Below are 22,372 nucleotides of genomic sequence, written 5' to 3'. Positions count from 1 at the left end.
AGCGGCATTTGTACCAATGTACTTAATAATGGTCGCGATTAAGGAATTTCAAGCGTGTTCCTAGTCGATATCGTAAAAGAGGTCGTATCAATATAACTAAAATGTATATGTATTAAGTTTTTTTTTTTTTTTTCATTTAGACAGTTGTGTAATTCTTTACAGGACTTGCATTTAAATAGGTAACGGCGTCAAGTCCGCTTGAATAAATACGAAATAAATACGGTATTAAATAAATGCTCTCGCGTTATTCCCCTCAGGTTTACTACCGGAATTTCACCGATAGTTTCGGCAAAGGTTAAAGGTTATGTCCAGATGTCGTCACGAAGTGCATCCCACACATTTAACCGTTTCTCCGTGCTACTGCACTTCCATGGTTCGGAGTGCATAGTCCCAAGCATTGCCTGGAGTGCATATTCCGGAGCACGGTAGTGTGGAGCATGGAAGTATGCGGTTTGGGACACAGCCATAGTGTAGCAGGTGGTGAGAAGTGAGGGGGGTTTGGTGGGTTGGGGGTTGGGTTGGGGGTGGTGAAAACGTATCCCAACGCATTACCATCTGTGTTAGTAACGAGCGCTCTGCTGGCCTTCGCCATCATTGCCCCGCCGAGAGACTGCGGAATGCGCGGGGATAGGGCTGTCTTCCACACACGCGCTAACTCGTGCTAATAAGCACCGTTTGCTGCCATGGGCCAGGCCCTGCACCACCAGCATGTCTCTGCACTGCGGACGAGCCCGGAGAGAAGGGCCCACAGTGTGCGGAGCGTTCACAAGCGCAAGGCTGATGTGGGTCCCCTGAGAGCGACACTCTCGTTTGCTTCCATAGCGACCATGGGGGGGAGGAGTCTGTCACGAATCCCCCTACCCTCTTAATTAATCACAGCCACCTGCCAAGAAACCAGGAAAAATAATGGCTCTCTATGGGCTTACAATTCAAAGACTCATCCTTCAAATTCTATTTCACTAATCCAATTTCATTTTAATATGAAGAAATGACTGTTTTATAACACGTACAGACATGCACACATACACAGCCACCAGACCTGGGTCAAATATGTATTTATTTTGGATTCAAATACTTTTCCACACTTTACTGATCTTGTTAGGTGCATTGGAACCAATGAAATAATCTTGAAATTGCAAACCTTGCCTTCTGGTCATTTTAGCAGGCTCAATTACACCAGGCAAGATCAATAGAGCACAGAAAAGTATTTGAATCCAAAACAAACACGTATTCGACCCAGGTCTGACAGGCACACAGACATACGCACACACACACAATTACACACACATAAATACGCATACACACACATGCACACCCACACACAGGCATATGCATGCACATGGACACACACGCACCCACGCATGGACACCCGAGGACACATAATTGATTGCTGTCAGTGATCCGAAGAACACTGCGCAGTTCGACATCTTAACCTTTCCGAGGATTTATGGCCCCCGCCGCCGAAAGTTCTGACACGTCCCACTCGCGCGCGGCAGAAAACCTCATCGTTACCCCAGCAACCTCAAACGGCCCGTTTTTAATCATCCGCAATTATGATCCACCTCCTCGCTTTCGAGACACCGGCACGGAAACAGGAAATCCATAAGAGCCCGGGGCTCTCAGCAAATCCCTGCATTTTAATGTAACCGATTCACCCTCCCTCTGCAGGTGCAGGTGCTGCTGCTGCGTGTGAGTTGGGACGGCTTCAGGCTCACGAGGAGGAGAAAAGAGCTTAATCCGACACGAGAGGGGGGTGTCCAAAATCAGCAGAGCCACAGATTCCCTTCCGAAGGGTTCCCTTCCCCAGCCAGGAAAAATGCTGATTCAACTTTCTGACATATTTCTGCCTCCTTAAACACATGTACACACACAGGCACAGGTGCACACCAGCATACACCCAAACACCTGCACACACACGCACACAGGCACAGACGCACACCAGCATACACCCGAACACCTGCACACACACAGGCACAGACGCACACCAGCATACACCCAAACACCTGCACACACACACGCGCACACACAGGCACAGGTGCACACCAGCATACGCCCAAACACCTGCACACGCACAGACGCACACACACAGGCACAGATGCACACCAGCATACACCCAAACACCTGCACACACACACGCACACACACAGGCACAGGTGCACACCAGCATACACCCAAACACCTGCACACACACACATACACAATAATGCACGCACACACAGACACACACACACACACTAACGTGCACACACGCACACCACCCAAACATGCTATGCATGCACACATATCTCAGGTAGAGGGTGATGTCAGGATGTTGACCACAGAAGAAACTGCCTGCTCTGTCATTGTGGTGAAATATGAACCTGAGTGCATCACAGCACTAAAACAGAAATCAATAGCTATTACATTTTAAATCACATGCCAGTGCTCCCCCGCCCTTAACCCAACCCCCCTCCCCCCACCCCGCCCCCACCTGCGCATCAACCCGCCATCCTTTAAGACCACAGGGCGACCTCTTGTCAAAACACATAATTTTTCACTGAGCAGCCGAGTCGTTCACCCGGTGTCCCTGTCTGTTCACCCACTGGCCAGATTCACATTGCGCTTACTCTTCTTTTTTTTTAAACTGGGAAAGAAAAGAAAAACAAACCGACCTCTGATCTCTATAGAGAAGCAACTTAATTAAAAGGCTAATAAAGCACATTCATCTTTCTGTGTCCAACAAAAAAAAGAGAGAGAAAGAAATTCTGTCTGCAACATGATAAGCGCTCCCTTAAGATCCCTGCGCTAAAGGATCGGGTTACGCTGCCGGCAGATTACACTGACAGCCAGGATTTAGTAGGCTTCCCATTGTATCGCATCACGGATTAAATATTGAAATCGCTCACTGCAGTGTTGAATGACTGCTGAGAATGCTTGCTAGAAGAATGCAAAGGAGAGAGAGAGCGAAAGAGAGAGAGAGAGAGACTGAGGGAGAGGGAGAGAGAGAGAGAGAGAGACTGAGGGAGAGGGAGAGAGCATTTTAATTAAGCAGGTCAGGAAACATTAATGAACACAAACAGAAGGCGTAATTAATCTGCTCTCTGGCCGGCCCCTGCCAGGGACACCGAGGCAGTGATTTTCCGTTTAAAGCAGGGCAGATAAACACACGGTGGCTAATTGTTCTGGATTGTTCTTAGACCCGCGCGGCCTGGCATAATGGCAGCCAGCGGGGAGGCAAGGGCCAGAGCCTGGCACCGTGCGCCGCTGGATGGCCATGTGCCACCGCTGTTCCTGGTGCCAGGCGGTAGCCATAAGGGAGCTGCGGGTTCAAATCCATAAATGGGGATGAAGGGCGAGGGTAGGAAGGGAGGGGCCACTGGAGTTTTGTCGGGAAGCTTGATGTTTGCACTAGTCACAGTTACACACAGATACAAAACATCCTGTTGCAATCTTTTGGCAAGTCATGTGACATTTTGTTGGTTATCGTTGGTTTCTTGGGGTTAGGGTGTTTTCCCACATGGGTAACTGGAGCCTGCAAGTTTGCAGTGGATATTGCCAAAAATCCATGGTCACGTTTTCACATAACCTACTCTATGACTGGCAAATCTTTACCGCCTTTTTCCGTTTACCATATATGTACCTTAAGATAACCTCTGTTGAACCTTTACATTTTCCAGGGTTAAAATATTCCCTGTCCACCTTTAGGGGAAATAACTGCAGCAAGACAAACAACACAAATAACGGCAAAGTGAACAGAAAGTCAAACAGCTGCTCTGTCCGTCACATCTGAAGGCCAATGTATGCTTGTACTATCATACAGTAGGTGTGAAATAAAGCCAAACCATTTCCATTGTTATTACAAAGTAAGAGTAAAACACAGCAGATTGCCTTAGCTTCACACCGGCTGTTTGGAGCAAAAGCAATAAAAAAAATGTACATTTAATTTATACATCCTGACAGTGGGGCCCATCCAAGCATTCATGTGTAATGCAGGGGTATGTCAGTACACCATGCACATTACAATATTTATTACTCAAATGCTGCTCGTCAGCATGTTTTTAATCTAAGCCAAAATGAATCACATTAAAGATGAATTACGGTAACATGTTATTGATATATTCATTTACCATTTTATCATTTGCTACTCGATGTGTTAATGATTTTAGCTGTCACTTCAGTACCGCATTGTTTTATTCATGAGCTACGAGTTGGCCTTGGTACAATTAATAACAACAACAAAAACAACAATAATAATCATAATAATAATAATAATAATACATGTTTGCAATGGTTAGGGTAAGTAAGCATCAGGGGTGGTGCTTGTGAAGTCTCTGTGCTGTGATTGGTCAGACTGGAGAGGACTCACAGCTCTCTAACCTTAAAGGGGGCTTATTCCATTCTCTTATTTTATCGACTGACCCAGAAATTGATCGAGGACCTCCATCTTTAAGAACATTCCAACCCATTAAATGCTCCTTGAAGGAGCTGAAAGGCTAGGAGGTTGTGTTAGCCGCCTCCGGCAGGCCTCTTCACAGGCCTCCGCCTTCAAGCGCGCCGCCATCCAGATTCCCCTTAATTACAGCTGCGGCAGCCTGCATACAGCTTCTCACATCCTGGCAGATGTAGAAAATTGCCTGGGAAATTGTTGGCAGGTTTTAATCCGTTTTAATACAAGCTTTTGGTAATTTAGTTTTTGGAAGAGATTTGAGAGAAAAGGGGGTTGGGGTGGGGGGGCAGGACAGTAAAAATTCTGTTCTGCGCAATCTTATTCCCGCTATTCTGGGCTTTTTGTAAAGAGAAAAGGTCCAGTTTGCCTCCAGTATTCTTCTGAGAAGCCAGAGAATATATTAAATTTTTTCCCCTCTGGTTAATTATTTTTGGAATCATTTTTTAAGCCTTACCACCAGCCTCTATTGTTCTAGGTACAGTCACCACCCCCCCCCCCCACACACACCCCCCCCACCCCCCACCATGTCAAACCATCAGGCCCCCGAGCAGCCACAACTCTTTGTACCTCAGCTCAGCTCTGGTAGCACATCCAGCTCCCAATTTGTTGTACAATGAAGCTAAACGTTATCAGGTAAAACAGAACGCTTGGCTAATGCACTATGAATGTCTAACAGTGTTAGTGCACAAAATTACGCCGCCGCGCTACCTGTAGCACGCCTCATATCGTATGGCACGCACTCCTGCTTCCTGTATCATAATTACTGCTTCCTCCAAGCTCTCTGGCTTAATATAAAATAATGAGTGTACCAGACTAATCCTGGCTTATAATAAACCCTGATTAAGTGAGAAAACCAATAGCGCAATGCTACGGTATGCCCTGCATTCCATAAAACACAAACGATTAGCTCAGCATTAATCAGCCAATGGACTGAGCCTATAAAATATGATTGTTACAATAAACATAATTCAGAAAAAATGACAGATATAGACTAAGGGCATCGCTGTAATAAGTTTCTGAAAGGTTGCTGTTTGGGGTTTACTATTCTCTGAACATGATCCAGGATAACCTTCAGCTGGGAGTCTGCCTTTAAATACACAATGTTTTAAAAATGTTTAACTGACATAACGGCAGTGTTATTCCAACAATTAGAGCTGCAGTGTGTTCACAGGCAAGCACGTGTGTCCATATGTGTGTGACTAATGTGGGAATGTGAGGGCATGCATGTGTATGCACAACTGTGTGTGTGTGTGTGTACACGCATGCCTCTCTATGTGCATGTGTGTGTGAGAGTGGCCTGTGTCTGTGTGTGTGTATGTATATGCCACTGTATGTGTATGTGCGTGTGAAAGTGGTCATGGTGTGTGTGTGTGTATGCGTGTGTGTGTGTGTTTATGTGCATGCGTGTGTGAGGGTGGCCTGTGTCTGTGTGTGTGTGTATGTGTATGTGTGTGTTTGTGTGCATGCATGTGTGAGGGTGGTTGCGTGCATTAGAGAGGGTGGCAGTCTCCATTATATATGGGAAGGGTGTGTGTCCATGGATGTGTGACTAAAGTATGTACATGCAAGCAGCATATGCTACTGTGTATAAGTGTATGAGCGTATACCAATGTATGAGTGATGGAGACTGCTTATGTGTGTGTGTGTGTGTGCTTGTGTGTGTGTATGTATGAGTGTGTAGGTGTGCGAATGTGCGTCTGTGTGCACGCATGTCTGTGTGTTTGTATGAGCATTCTGTTTGAGCATTTAATGCATGCTTATGTGTGTGTGAGCATGCATGTGTGTATGTGTGTTTGTATGAGCATACTGTTTGAGCATTTTATGCATGTTTATGTGTGTGAGCACATTGTGCATGTGTGTGCACGTGTGTGTGTTCGTAAGCGCATTTTGTTTGTGCATTTTATGCATGCGTGTGCGTGTGTGTGTGTGTGTGTGCATGCATGCGTGTGCGTGTATGTGTTTGTATGAGCATTTTTGTTTGGGAATTTTATACATGCTTATGTGCATGTGTGTTTGTGTGTGTGTGATTGCATGTGTGTGTGTGTGCAGTGTGCATGTGTACTTACACCAGTCAGTGTCAGTTGTGCTCTAACAGAGTTAGAGTACACAGTGCATTAATGCGCTCTGCCGGAGCAGAATGTGCTGTCATCAGAGCTGATTTAACACTGGAAATGTTGCTGTGCGTTGCATGTGTGAGGGTAGCTGTTTGGCTCAGAGTGGGTGGGAGGCTGCATTATATATGGGCAGCCACACAGATAAGCAGGAAAATAAATCTCTAATTCCTTAATGAGGGTTATCGTCCCTCCCTGGGGAGCTGCAGACAGTACATTACTGCCACTGCACTCAATTACGTGCTGAGAGTATCAGTTATTAAATATCAGGAAAAGCTGTTTACGGCTGCACTTCTGAAAGGGCTATTCATTTTAATATCTAATAAGCTTATTAACATTCCAAAGCCAGTGGAAGCATGGTGTGCATAATTTTTGAGTATTCTTCAATTAAATAAATAAATAAGTAAATAATAAATTGAGGAATAAAAAAAATGCATAAGGGACAGGCACTTGATCACATATACCTGTCTATTCAACAAATCTTTTTTTATGGGGAAAAGTTGTTTGAGAAACGGCCCGCACTCAGGTTTGTAGGCAAAGCGGTTTCACAGGGAAGTGTGGCATTATGGGTAATTGATGCACATTACCCTAATTGCCACGATAAAGACTACTGAGCCCGTCTTATCAGTGCCCTGTCAGGAGCCCGTAGCTTTGCTGAGTCAGCAGTAAAGCACAAACAATCAGCGGCGGGGCGGGGGAGGGGGGAGGGAGGGGAGCCGCGCCCGCCGAACCCACCGTGTCACGCTGTAATGACTGAGGGGCTCGTTTTAAAAAAAAAGAGAGCACAGGAGTGATTACCGCCATTAGGAGCAACAGCTGAACGAGCGCGGCAGCCAAGTCCGTCCAGATGGAGCTCGGTTGTGCAGAACGGCCGTTATCTCCTGCGCAGTAAAGCAGGAGATTAAAATGTCAGGTGTGTCTATTCAGGGTGCCTTTTTAGAAAAATGTTTTTATAAACTTGTTGCCCAATGTGGGGATGCACATTTAGTTACCACCCTAATCTGGAATTTTAACCCTTTAGCGCACATGCCAAATCTGGCCAATCCTTGCCCATTTAGGGGTACCCTCTTTAAAGCTTTATAACTCCAGATGTGAGTATCAGAGACTTGGAAAATGGCTTACATGAAGCAAGACATTTGTACCATTAACAATATTAACTTGTGCCACACTAAAGTGCTAAAGTGCCACAAATGTAATTGTCTAGGCTTTTTTATTTTGCAATGAAATACTGAGAGATTGCACATATATAGCAGTGCCAGACATGTAATTCACTATTTGGCTTTTCTCAGCCTGAGGAAGCTTCAAAGTGCTCAGCCAGTATAGCCTGGAGATAAGACCGAGCAGGAACTGGAGGGGTACCATCTGAGGTGTGAATCTGTGTGTGTGTGTGTCGAATGGGGAGTCCATGCCCCTGCCCCCTCCTCTTTTTCATCAGTTAAAATATGTGGCTTTCTTTTGGTCAGTCAATTAGGTTTGGGCAACTTGGACGGAGGTAGTTTATAACAGTTGGAAGTAGGCATCTGAGTCCTGTCATTCTACATTTCATCTCTGGTTCTATTCGACTATCCTGCTGTCTTTTGTTTTCTGCATTTTGGATTACTTTGGGACAAAAGCTGTGGATTGGTATCTTCTCTCATTCATTTCTTGTGGTACTGTCCATGTCTGTAACCTCTGTTAATTGTTTTAAAGTAGTTGAACCACGTCTTTAGAATAGACGTAAACACTTTTTGTAACTTAATAAATTTCTTAACCCCTTAGCTCACATCTGGCCAATCCTTGCCCATTTAAGGGGTACCCTATTTAAAGCTTTATAATTCCAGATGTGAACACCACAAAGACTTGAAAAATGGCTTAAATGAAGCAAGACATTTGTACCATTTACAATACTAACATAGATTATTTTATATTCATAATTTTGGAAGAAATAAAGTGCCACAAATGCAAAAAAATCAAAAATAAATTTGCTCTTTTTTAGTTTGCAATGAAATACTGAGAGATTGCATATACAGTGGGCTCCAGAATTATTGGCACCCTTAATAAAAATGAAGAAAAAAGGCTGCATATAATAAATGACACAGATAATAATCTATATGTTATGTTCAAACATATGGGAAAACTGTATACTTTTATTTCAATACATTTACTCTCATGCTTCAATGTTTTTTTATTTTTTTTTATAAGTAATCAAATTTTTTCTGAAAACCATAGGTGCCATAATTATTGGCACCTCTAAAAAGTATTGTAAGTGAAATCAAACAAAATGAAATTGGCAATACAATTTTACTTAATTTACTTCATCTCAGTCTAAAGGAACTATATTGTGTCATTCCATCACTTCCAGTTTCACTAGAGAATAAAAATGAGGTAACAAGCATACAAAATCCCTTTGTCATCCATCAGCATGGGAAAAGCCAAATAACTCAATTCAGAAAAAACAGATGGTAATTTACCATCACAAGTCTGGTAAGGGGTACAAAAAAAGACATACACGGTTAAACATACCACTTAGCACTGTAAGGGCAATAATAAAAAGGTGTAAAACATATGGAATGGTTGCAAATTTACCAGGGAGAGGAAGCAAGTGCATGGTGTCCCCACGGACAGTGAGGAAGATGGTGAGGGAGGCCATTAATAACCCAAGGATCACTGTTTAAGAATTGCAGAGATTGGTTTGTTTCTTGCGGTCAACAAGTCTAAAAAAAACATAAAATGGCACCTCCATACCAACTAACTCTTTGGAAGGGTGGCACAAAGACAGCCGTTACTGAGCTCAATAAACAAAACCAAGAATCTGGAGCTTGCCAAACCTCATTGGAATTATGACTGTAAGAGAGTGCTATTGTCAGATGAGACCAAAATTGAACGTTTTGGCCATACACACCATCAACATGTTTGGCAGCAAAAGAGGAATGCATACAGGAGAACCACCTCATACCTACGGTCAAATATGAAGGTGGGTCATTGATATTTTGGAGATGTTTTGCTGGCAGTGGTCCCGGGGGACTATTTTAGATCAATGGCACAATGAATTCAACAAAGTAGCAGGAAATTCTGGCAGAAAATGTGGCTGTCTCTGCTAAGAAGCTAGGACTTGGTCATAGGTAGATTGTCCAGCGGGACAATGACTCCAAGCATGCATCAAAATCTAAACAGAAATGCTGAAGTGAAATCATCATCCATGTTTTCCAATGGCCATCTCAGTCTCCAGACTTAAATTCCATCAAAAACCTGTGGTCTGAACTGAAGAGGGGGGGTCCATGCAAGTGCAAACCCAAAGATATCAATGATTCTGAAAAGTTCTACATGGAGCAATGGTCAAAAATCCCTCCAAATGTGTTCTCTAAACTTATCACAAATTATAGGAAAAGACTCATGGCTGTCATCTTTGCCAGGGGTGTTTTCACAAAGCATTAAACCAGGGGTGCCAATAATTGTGGAACCTGTTTTTTTGGGAAATATTTTTTTAGGGTTCAAGACTTCGGTTGATTCCAATGAATCATTAATCAAGCACACTAGTTTACACATGTTGGAAAATAAAGCTTATGTCAATAACTGTATTATTTTTTAGTTTAGCAATTTTCTTTAGCATTTTTTGTGCATCTTTATCAAGGCTGCCAATATTTCTGGAGCCCACTGTATACAGTACAGCATGTTAACCCCTTAGAGCACAAGCCAAATCTTGCCAATCCTTGCCCATTTAGGGGGTACCCTATTTAAAGCTTTATAACTCCAGATGTGAACACCACAGAGACTTGAAAAATGGTAAATGAAGCAAGACATTTGTACAATTTATAATACTAACGCAGATTAGTTCATATTCATAATTTTGGAAGAAATAAAGTGCCACAAATGCAATTGTTTTGACAAAAAATCTAAAATAAATTTGTACTTTTTAAGTTTGCAATGAAATACTGAGAGATTGCATATATACAGGAGGTTAAACTATACATGTGCTAGATCAAAAACGTCTTGACCACACATAAAATCTAAGGGTGGATATGTAGAACTACTATAGATGTATGAAGCAAAAACTAAGCAGTGTACCCAGCGTCTCCAAATCTATCCAAAATGTCTAAATTATGCATTGCTGTAAATCACAACATATTCACTATTTCACCACAAATCAACTGTTTTGACTCAAGGAACTCACTGTTGCATCATTTTCAAGTGGGAATTACAATCCTTCTGTCAGTACAGTGGTCTAAAATATCTAGGGGTCCAGAAACATATCCAAAATCTCTCCAAAAATGAATAAAATGCTTTATATCCATTATAAAGTATATAAATGAGCCCCTTATGAAGGTTTAAGATGAAACATTGATATCAAATTTAAAAATAATGCAAAAACATTATCACACAATGTGGTACAGTACCTAAATGTGTAATAATTAACTCTCATATGTTTTTCTGTGCTCTACAGTATGTGATCTTTTTTTTGTATGGAAACAATATTCAGCCGTCCACCACGTTTTGGCAATGTTCTAGTTCAGGTCACATCCAGTGCATTAAACACAAACACAACTTAGCTACCAACGAACACGTACTTTACAGTGTGAAATATCCTCATTACAAAATACCACTAACCTATTTAAGAAAAGTTTAACAATTTCAAAAATAACCGTATATAACCGTAATATTTTCAGCAGTATCGCTTACATTTGGATGATGAAATCTTATCTGTGTTCTGTAGATAGAGACAGAGACAGAATCAATGCTGGCATTCCCCAGTTGTGAGTTAGTCCACAAAACAGTATATCAGCTAGGTCTGTCAGCAAACATGTGCCTTAGCCATGTTTAGTATTTCTCAAGAATAATAATATTTCCCAAAAAATTTAGCCAGGTGCAGTGTCTTTTACTGCTACCACAGACTCAACGCATAATGCATATAATGAGACAAAACTTTTGGTTACATGGAGCTCTAAAACGCTATTCCAAAAGTAAAATTAGACATATTATACATTGTTAGACAGCTTATTCAATCACCTATTGGATATAATGAGACAAAACTTTTGGTTACACTGAGCTCTAAAACGCTATTCCAAAAGTAAAATTAGACATATTATACATTGTTGGACAGCTTATTCAGTCACCTATTGGACAGATTAATTGATGATCAAGCCAGATAGCACTACAAAGGACGACAACACCGTAAACAACACGTGTGGTATTATGCACAGCTATTTTGGAAGGTACCCAGGCATCACAAATGAATGCATATTTCACAAACAAATTGTCCAAGACAATATATTACCACTCAGTATCGAAAGGGACATCTCTGCACGTAAAACCAATGGTAAGGTTGTATATTTATTCCATATTTAGTTGCAGATATTGACAGTAGAATGACATGGTATAATTTTCGAAAAATTTTATTATGAAAAAGTTTATTTCAGTGTTCAGTGTGCAGCGTTTTTCACAGCTGTACTGGCATACCTTCGGCTATTGTTGGCTTTATCTTGTTACTACAATGGAATACAAATTCTTAGTGATAAAAGAATGTTTTGCCCTTTAGAGCTACTGACCAGAGTCAATACTGGCGTGGTCCGGACTCGACCCGAGACCGTGGGGCTCATCCATGCACCATAGCTCGGCGACTTAACCGAATGATCCACCCAGCAGCCGTCTGTTTTAGAATATAACGGAATTCACTGGAATAAAACTAGACTGGGAAGCAGTCTGGCAGCTCTGCAGCTACACGTGTGACACGCATATGGTATTTATCTGGGATTCTTAAGACTATCATCAATTGCTCCTGTTGTTCTTTATCAGACACAAAGTTTTGGAGGCCTTGCATCTCCTTCAGCAGGCAGGAAAGCCTTGTGATCTGTGCGTGCTGGCTCTCCTTTCGATGGGACATCATCACAGGCCTGTGGCTGCGCAGTGCAGCATGTGTGCTGTGAGGAGGGCCTGCGTATCTCAAACCGCACTCATACAGCGTGACATGATAATGGAAGAAGGGAAAGCCAAAGCTTCAGACCCTTTTCTACAACCCGCCTCCACAAAATCTGAACAAGATTTGGTTTCTAATACATTTACAGTCAAACTGGTATTTTTCTGACTGCTGTTGTGCAGGGTTACCTCAGTTTCGGCAGAAAGCGCTTGGGTACGGTTTGACACGGACAGCGCGTGACAGGGAGAATGGGGTGCCAGTGTTTGTTCCTCATAAAGGCCGGCTCTTATTACTCTCAGTGGCAAACGTGTGTAAAAGAAGCCGGCTGAGATGAGGAGAGGAAGAAAAGAGAAGCCCGTAGCGTGTTCAGAAAGGAAGCGGATAACAGGGGACAAGGTGTTCGGCATCTGAGAGTTTTGGCAGGGACGCGCACATTCCAGCAGCCTGCCCCTGGGGAGCCGGTGGGAGTAGGCGGCACGCACCTGTAACGGGGGGTGTGGACCGGGCTCCGGGGTCCGGCACGGACCGGCTGTAATCCCACCGCAAGGTCCACGTTGGAGTATGCGGATATTACCGGCAGACCCTTTCATTTCCGATTCGCTGAGACCCACAACCCCAAGTTAACTGCCCCCTCCAGGTGGAATGAGGTGGGTAACGAGATGCAACACAAGGGGCACAGGTGGGTGTGTCCTCACTGAGCTGAAATCAGACCACACCCAACCCTGGGCAGATTACAGACAGCCCACACTTCAATATTTAAGTGCCATTTGCTTTACTTGTCCAAACGACTAATGAAAACTCAACTGTCACTCATCAGCATTCGCCTCACGTCACGGTTCCCTGCCAATTATGGATTTCTGTAAAAAGGACTAAGCGTTTGTTAACGGGCCTAAAAAGTGTTGTATTAGTGCTAAGTGCTCACACAATGGGGGACCGTCAAAGAGGCTTCACTACCATCCCCTTTATTTGAGAGCAGCTCCTTTACCCCGCGCATAGGCAGTTAGAGAGGAAGAACAGACCAGCACTGATCAGAGCTTTTCTTGCAGGAAATGTCAAATCTTGAGCTTTCCTGCTTGTTACACCACTGGCGGTAGCCAAAAACCACAAAACCAGTTACAACCTTCAGTTAGATCCAAATTGCCATTTACAACAATGCCCAGAGCCATTAAGGTGTGCAAAATCAGCTATTAGTGCAAAATATTGCTTCGGCCAAGCCAAGGGAAATTAGTCAGCGGCACAATCAGCAGGGTTTCAGTTTTATGTCCCGCGGTTTCCCGCGATGAAGAAAAGCTGTGAGCAAATACGAGCCTGCTCACAAAAACTGGTCCCGTGATAGGAGGCTAAGGCCCTCTCTGTCTGTATACTTTACACCACTCTGGCCAACGGATCCCTAGCACTGGATAATGGATACCAGTGATGTGCTGGTCCCCCAACAGTTCTCAGAATCCCCCAAAGGAGTGGCAGGAGCACATGAGGAAGAACATCACTGCTGCTAGTAAGACACTCCTGACCTTAATCTCAGTATCTGTAACTCACAAGCAGATAAACGCACACACACATACAACACACACACACATGTGTATATTGTTAAACTTGTGAGGACTTCCCATTGACTTACATTCATTCCATAACCTCTAACCCTAACCCTAATCCCAACCACTACATGCCTAACCTTAACCCTAACCTTAACCTAATTGTAACCCTAACCCTAACCCAAAGTCCTAACCCTAAAACAGCCTCTTGAACTTGTGGGGACCAGCAAAAGGTTCCCACCTTGCATAATTTTCCTCATCTTTCTATCCTTGTGGGGACATTTGGTTCTCACAAAGATAGTAATACATGCACACTAACTCATGCACACACACACAAGCATATACACACACACACACACACACACACACGCATACAACACACACACACACTCATGTCGTGTGCACAGTATATTCCTCTGCAGTCCAGCAGTGCCTGAGAGGCATTCTACGGTCCAGGCTTGTGATGAAAGAAATGTCTGAAGAAGCCTACATGCCTGGGAAAGGTAATTAATGAGGTATGACTGTTTATCCCCCCACATTTTTCACGGGCAACTGTTCTCTGTTCGTATACTTCTGTTTGTTTTTCCGTCATGAAAAAACGAAAACTCCAGATGACAAAGCACCTGACAGCCACACCAACGGATGCGGTTCTCTTCACAACTGCAGATGCTCTGCCCAGAGATTACAGCAATGCATTCTGGGAATTCTACAGGAAATCTTTTGAGACAAAACATTATTGAACACTGGGTGCTGATTGTAGCCATCTGGCCGTTGAGGTCCTGTTTGTTCAGATGGTTAAATCAATCCCAGGTCTCAGGTGATCCTGAAAAGGGAAAAGGGGACAGAGGAGCTTCCCCCCCACCCCCCGACCCCCCCCCTTTAACTAAGGCCCACATTCCATCTGCAACCCAATTACTTTGTAAGCAAACAAAACATTCCCGCAATATTGGAAATCACATTGTGACATTGTGAGAATGCCAAGGGCTCTCTGTCCACAGATCCCATTGGAGCATAAAAATTTCAGGCCTGAAAAAATCTGTATCCCATAATGACAGCCTGGCTCGACACAAGCTTACAAGAGCAGCATCTTCAGAGAAAGTTCCCCTGAAAAACACGCCCATATAGAATGCCGGAGGGCAGGGAACAATAAAACCCAGCCAACTCCAAAAACGAATAGAAATAAAATTCTGTTGTGTTTCAAAGATGCGTCCAGTTCGGGAGAGAGCGGGGAGGCGGCCTCCCTCTTCCCGGGTCTGGCTAATCGGCCGGCTCGGCTGCAGAGGGCCGTGCTCTATAAAATTTCAGTTGAGGGCGGGGGGGTGGGGGGGGGGTGGTGTTAATTAACGACCCCTCAGCCGACCCGCAGAGCCAGCCCATGTAAATAATTGATGCTGCAAATGAAGGCAGGCGATGGGATTAGCTGGCGGTTTTCGGCGCTGTGGCTCTTTCTGTCCGCCTGGCGCTCTTTTGCTTATCTCTGTTTTCCATGCTGCTAGTGTCAGGGTATGGAGGGGTGGGTGGGGGCAGGGGTGGGTGGGATGGAGGTGGGGGGGTGGGTGGGTGGGGGGGGGGTGTCTGGGGGGGTAAGAGAAAGGAAGAGCTGAAGCCGAACTCGTCACGTGGCTGTTGGTCAGGACGCTACTGTCACCTTCTAGTCCCACAGGGAGCTAAAAAATGAACAGGCTGTCCACCTTCTCTCCTCTCAATGAAACCTAATTTGGAAGCATCAGGACCAGCTTCCACAGAAACGGAGAAGCAAGAGCCAAAACTCCCAGAATCCCTTTAAAGTTGGGCCCCGCCTCACGGCTCCTTCCCTGACAGGGTATCTGTCAAGTTCACTCAGCCTGAGGGGTCCGGCGCAGTCTGTGTGTGTGTCTACATGAGTCTACGTGTGTGTGTGTGAGTGTGAGTCTATGTGTGTGTGTGTGTAAGTGTGAGTCTATGTGTGTGTGCTTGCGTGGATGTGCATGTGTGTCTGTGTGTGAGTGCGTGTGCGTGGGGTATATGTGTGTGCGTATGAGTGTGTTTGTGCATGTGCGTATGTATTTGTGTGTGTGTGTAAACATATATTTAAACAAAATCCTGACCCCTTCCCCCCCGACAGCAGTACTACCAGCATATCAATGATGCGCTCCTAGAGCCAGGTCTGAATACAGATACACAAAGCATTCTGGGAAAGTTAATCTTTTTTAGTTGAAGTGAATTCCGTATTTACTGGAATCTAGTATCACACCAGGCCCACCAGTCCACTTAACAGCTAACTGGCAGCAGGACCAGCACCTTTCTCTCTCTCTATCTCTCTCTCTCTCTCTCTCTCCCTCCAACATGGACAGATGCCACAGAGACAGCTGCTTAATCTCAAGGAATATCAGTCACTAACAAACAGTTAAATGCACGTGTGCATACACACACAGACGTGCGCACACCCACCCACACAGACGTGTGCACACACACACACACACACAGACGTGCGCACATACACACACACAGACATGTGCACACCCACACACATGCACATGCCCACACACAGGCACACACACATGCACGCACACACACACAGACGTGTGCGTGGCCACACACACACACACACACATCCTGCAGCCTGCAGTAGGGACACCCATTCCAGCTATGAAAGCTGTGATTATTTCCCATGATGCAGTGGCCGGGGCCAGATGTGACAGACACGCAGGGCTCTGAGGCAGCGGCAGGGTCCATGTGCCATATCACAACTGTTCACAGCTTGTTTAGAAAAACAACAATTAGGCCGCCACCCTCCCACTGCCTCCTCCAATAACTCTGTCCTTCGTTTCTGAGAGTTTGTGCAGAATCTACATTAACGACTGGCAGAACAACAGCGTCCATCAGCGAGGTCCACATCCAGCCACAGGTCCGTTCAGTGCTCAGGACTGGGAGGGAGCGAAGGCAGATCGGCGTACTGGCACGTCGTATTTCATGCCCTCAGATAATGGTGCTGGCTCCGATTAGGGCTAGAAATCAACATGTAGATTTAGCACAGACAAGCTGGACAGTGACATCACTCACCACACTGTACTTCACATGGCCATTAGTGTAATTTACCTCATGAGCACAATTAGCAACCTGACTGATAATTAGCAACTGGCCTGTTAATTAGAAACCAGACTGTTAATTACCATGAGCACATTTAGCAACCGGACTGCATCGGCATTGGCCACACGGAAACTCCAGCATGTGGGGGCCACATCCTGTTTCTCCCAACAGCTCTGGACTGCACACACCATCCACTCTGAGAGACCAGCACCTCCAGACTGAAGATTGTTCACAACATGGCGAAGAAGTAAAAATGTTGAACATTAAATGCTGAAAGGCTACAGCTTTATGCTGAATAATATGGCAAATGACTCCATTTCAGCCTGGAATTGCATGGAACGTGAACACCCAAACTGAGTGGACTTCTGGTTAGAGATGGCTTGGGTTATTGTGCCAATGAAACCTGCCTAGAGCTGCCAGTCTGGATGCTTCACGTGACTGAAATCAGTGGAATGGGGATGAGGGGTGGCGTTACGGGCCTGTCGGCCCAGACACAACATTATCTGAGACTGCATTTAATCCCACAAACTCAGATGCCGAAGTGCTGCAATCAGCGCGGGGGCGAGTGATTGGACGGAGTTACTCGCCGTTTACTCATTCGGGCCAGGGTGACGCACTTAAGATTCAACGAGTCCTTCAGTTTTCTCTCTCTCTCTCTCTCAGATCAGGATTTGAAAAAGGTGAAACGGGGGATCGGCGACAATGAGCGGCTAAGGGAAAATGACTCCCTCGACGTCAGCAGAGCTCCGATATCTGCTCCCCGCAATCCCCGTGAAAACGATATTTGTGCCACGTGACGCTGACAAACCAGCCTTTTCAGTAAACCTGTAAAATAAGCCAGGGCTGCGCAACTGCAGCAGTCATTGGATACGACACGGTGATCCGGCCGCCGCTTGCGTTTTTGTCTTTGCGTGAATTTATGAGGCGAGGCAATGCGGATAACTTCGCTCTCAGGCTCCATTTTCGTAGTGCGCGGTGGCGCGCGGCTCCACTGCTGCCATCCATCACTGGCTGCGGGTAGCAGCTGTTGCTGGGGCGCAGCTTTTTTTTTTGATTGACACGTATCGTAAAACTCTCTCGCGCTCAGCCCGGCCTGAAATGTAGGGAGTGACACTTCTTCCATCATGGTTCTCTTTGTTGGCGCACAAAACAGTGACGGGTGTCATTATGCTCACACCGCAAATAAACACGCACAGGGACAGAGAGAAAGAAAACAGACAGAGTCAGAAATGGAGAAAGAGAAGGAGTTCAGCAAATTGAGGTGACATTCGCAGACAAACAGGAAGATATACAGAGTGTATATTTGCAGCAGTTTATTTCAGACCAATGACAATACTTCCAGAAGCTTCTAAATTTTCCCCTTACATAACCAGGATGCTAAATTACATGGCAACAGAAGCAGATGAAAGGTGAAAGACACTAATCTAAATCTAGTGTGTTCTGAGTCTGAGCACGCACATCAGTAGGGACTATTCTAGAAAGATCCTGCACCAGGACTCAGAACGAAACAATGCTGGTGGATGTGGCACTGAATAAATAAATAACTCAAATGTCCAGACTATTAAGAATGTTCGTATTGTGACAACTGTCTCTAATATTATTTTATTCTTATTGTAGTTACAGGAGTCGGCCAGTGTGTGCGGTGCACCCCTTTCTAATTGAGAGCACCTGGGGGTAAACCCTATAATAAGGAAGCCCCATTGCTTTCTGGGCCGCTTTTCTCTTTCTTTCTCACTCTGTTCCAGGTAATCCTGCACCAGGTCTGGCGGTTGGACGGCCCGCGGGTTTTTCCCTTCACCCTCTTTTCTTCACAGGTTTTGCGTGGTACATTCACATCCCATATTTGCACACGCGCATCCACACACATTTAATACAAATACCCTACATTTCACTCATACATGTATCATTGTTTTCGTCTTAATAAATAATTCCTTTGTTTAAAAGTATACCTTGTTGTGTTGTCTCCCTTTTTGTCACGACTATAGCTTATGTCGTAACAAAATGGTGGCAGCGGAGGGATAGACTTAACGGTTTATCCTTTGTGTCGGCGACTGATAATTTAGCGGATTGAGTTCCGTAGTTGCGTTGCGAGCTGGAGGGGGTTTATTGCCTGTTGCATGACCTTCACTCTGCTGTAACGTTTGGGAGACACGCAAGGTTTTGTTTTTTTTCTCTCTGGAGGAGAAGGAAGTGTAACCCTCCGGGAATTTCTGTCCGCTGGGTTCTGCGGCTGTTCTGTCTTGCTACTGTATACCTGGTGAGTAGTACCTTCTAATGTTCGGGGCTGGTGATTAATTGAGCGTTGTTCCAGTCAGTGAAGTTGGACAGTGGTAACTGGGATGGGGGACGCGTTCGTTGTTGCTCTGGAGGGGGCATATAATGGTCCCTCTATCCCTCAATTGTTGGGGATTTTGCCTAAAATTGTATGTGGGGTAATTTGAAATTCTGCAATTTCCCTCGCGTTTAAAGATCCCTGTATTAGCACCACTGTTAGACGGAGCAGGTTTAGAGGGTTAGGTATTGTGTGGGACAAAGCGCTCAGCCAAGTTTTTGGCTAAATCGCCGGTTCTGGCTTTTGTTGGTATTTTGTCCAGAGTAAAATTACTGGTGGCGTTGGTGTAGTATTGTGTATACGCTTGGTTCTTGTTCCGCTGTTGAGCATTTTGTAAACGGACGGTCAGCTGAACTTGACCGATATATATTTTTTCTTTCTTCCACAAATACTGGATTGTCAGTGCGTGGCCTCATAGAGGGCGCACGGGGTGCACAGAACGCGCTGTGTGGTACTTTCTTACCTTAAATTAAGTCCATTGTCTGCATCGACACCGCGTGGTACGGGCCGAGTGGAGATTGTGGTATTTATGCATACTAGGCGTCAAGGTTTTGTTGAGCTAAATAAAGATCCGAAAATAAACGAATTTCTACTCCGCCCGTCATTGAGTAGTTTTCGGCTCCTTCAAAAAGCGGAACTGTTACTACTCGCGCAGTCTTGGGGCGTTCCTCAAGAACTAGCTAGTTCTAGTCATAGTATCGTCTTTTTGAAAGATTTATTACATCAGCTCTCCGTGGAGCGAGGCCTCTTAAATACCAGTATGTCAGACCCTCAAGATGCAGGTGAGGGTACTCTGAGATTGAGGTTGGCGGAAATAGAGCTCAAAAAATTAGAAATGACAAATGAGCTTGAGTTGGCCAAAATAAGGCTTGAAGAGCTCCCGATCGACGAAAAAAGGCACAAGTCTGTCACATTAATTTACTAAAGGCGTATAACACAACCAACTCTGTTGAAGAAGTGACAACCCCTGTTGCTTCTGGTCCTGTGAATATGGCCATGGTGTTTCCCGTTAAAGCTGTAGGCTTCAATGTGGGCTGTGATTCAGGTTCAGTGCCTAGCACGGACGTGCCTAATGCTGTGATTAGTCCAGTCTCCTGTGGGGGCGAGGAGGATATCACAATGAGAGCTGAAGGCATGTTTCAGGGCAGACTGGAAAACACAGCATTTCTGAAAACATTAGAGTCCCGGTTTGACCATTTGTCTGCGGAACAACGTGCCGACTTGATTGCATTAATTAATGGTAATTTAAGCATATTTACTGATACGCCAACTTGCACCCCCGTCATTGAGCATGATATTGATGTGGGCGCTGCAGCTCCCATCAAACAGCGCTTTTATCGTGTGTCCCTGACCAAACGAAAACATCTGGAGGCAGAAATAAAATATATGCTGGACAACGGTATTGCTGAACCAACATCGTCGGCGTGGGCTTCGCCTTGCCTGTTGGTGAATAAGCCTGACGGGTCTTTTCGGTTTTGTACTGATTATCGGAAAGTAAATGCCGTGACAAAAGCCGACTGTTTTCCCTTGCCACGAATGGAGGACTGTGTCGATCAAGTCGGGCAAGCGGCATTTGTGAGCAAACTTGATTTGTTGAAGGGTTATTACCAGGTGCCCTTAACTCAGCGTGCCCGTGAAGTATCAGCATTCGTAACTCATTCCGGACTATATGCTTACTCCGTTATGAGTTTTGGGTTAAAAAACGCGCCGGCCACTTTCCAGCGCCTTATGAATAAGATATTGGATGGTCTTGATGGTTGCGCAGCTTACCTCGACGACGTGGTGGTGTTTAGCGACACTTGGCCTGAACATGTACACCGTCTCGGTGCCCTGCTCGACCGTTTTTCCAATGCTGCGTTGACTGTAAATCTAGCCAAGTGCGAGTTTGCCCAGGCTACAGTCACTTATTTAGGTAAAGTGGTAGGACAGGGAAAGGTTTGCCCTGTTAGGGCCAAAGTTTTAGCCATTGATAATTATCCACCTCCAAAGTCCAAAAAAGATTTGATGCGGTTTTTGGGTATGATTGGCTATTACCGCGGATTCTGTAAAAAATTTTCCACAGTCGTAGCGCCTTTAACGAACTTGTTAAGCGGTAAAGTCTCTTTTGTGTGGACCAAGACTTGTCAGGAGGCTTTTGAAGCGGCCAAGTCCTTACTGTGTCATGCACCAATTCTTTCTGCTCCGCGATACGATAAGCCATTCATATTGTACGTGGATGCTAGCCAGGTGGGCGCAGGAGCTGTCCTTATGCAGTCAGGCGAGCAGGGTATAAATCATCCGGTAGGGTTTTTCTCACGCAAGTTTAATAAACATCAATTAAACTATTCCGTGATTGAGCAGGAAGCCCTCGCTCTTATCTGGGCGTTACAACATTTCGAAGTTTATCTGGATTCTACCTCTAATCCCCTTACAGTTTATACTGACCATAACCCTTTAACGTTTCTGCATACGATGCAGAATTCAAACCAACGGCTCATGCGCTGGTGTCTTTTCTTGCAGGGCCACTCCCTGCAGATTCTACATGTTAAAGGGCGGGAAAATGTTCTTGCGGACGCCCTCTCCCAAGCCCCTTCATAGATACTCAATTGTTTAACAGTGAAAAGTATTGGTAATGGTTTGAAATATTTTTTTTTGGGTCGCATGGTAGCGCCCCTTCTAACGGTGGGGGTGTGACGACTGTCTCTAATATTATTTTATTCTTATTGTAGTTACAGGAGTCGCCCAGTGTGTGCGGTGCACCCCTTTCTAATTGAGAGCACCTGGGGGTAAACCCTATAATAAGGAAGCCCCATTGCTTTCTGGGCCGCTTTTCTCTTTCTTTCTCACTCTGTTCCAGGTAATCCTGCACCAGGTCTGGCGGTTGGACGGCCCGCAGGTTTTTCCCTTCACCCTCTTTTCTTCACAGGTTTTGCGTGGTACATTCACATCCCATATTTGCACACGCGCATCCACACACATTTAATACAAATACCCTACATTTCACTCATACATGTATCATTGTTTTCGTCTTAA

At 44.9% G+C, this 22,372-nt stretch overlaps 1 protein-coding gene across 4 annotated transcripts in view; it reads right to left on the bottom strand.

Moving 5' to 3' along the window:
- The window catches only part of gpc5b (glypican 5b), a 195,757-nt gene that overhangs the window by 20,532 nt on the left and 152,853 nt on the right, over window positions 1-22,372 (bottom strand). The window contains exon 10 of one of the 4 annotated variants that reach the window (XM_035414636.1): window positions 7,336-7,418. The exons of the other annotated variants lie outside the window; for them this stretch is intronic. Within the exon in view, the coding sequence (XP_035270527.1) occupies window positions 7,336-7,418 (83 nt within the window). The remainder of the gene's footprint in view (window positions 1-7,335; window positions 7,419-22,372) is intronic. 4 annotated transcript variants of the gene reach the window in all.

Source organism: Anguilla anguilla, chromosome 4 (genome assembly GCF_013347855.1).
Source record: "Anguilla anguilla isolate fAngAng1 chromosome 4, fAngAng1.pri, whole genome shotgun sequence".
Taxonomy (NCBI): Eukaryota; Metazoa; Chordata; class Actinopteri; order Anguilliformes; family Anguillidae; genus Anguilla; species Anguilla anguilla.
Note: the sequence above shows the minus strand (reverse complement) of the source record. Positions and strands in the feature narration are given on the sequence as shown.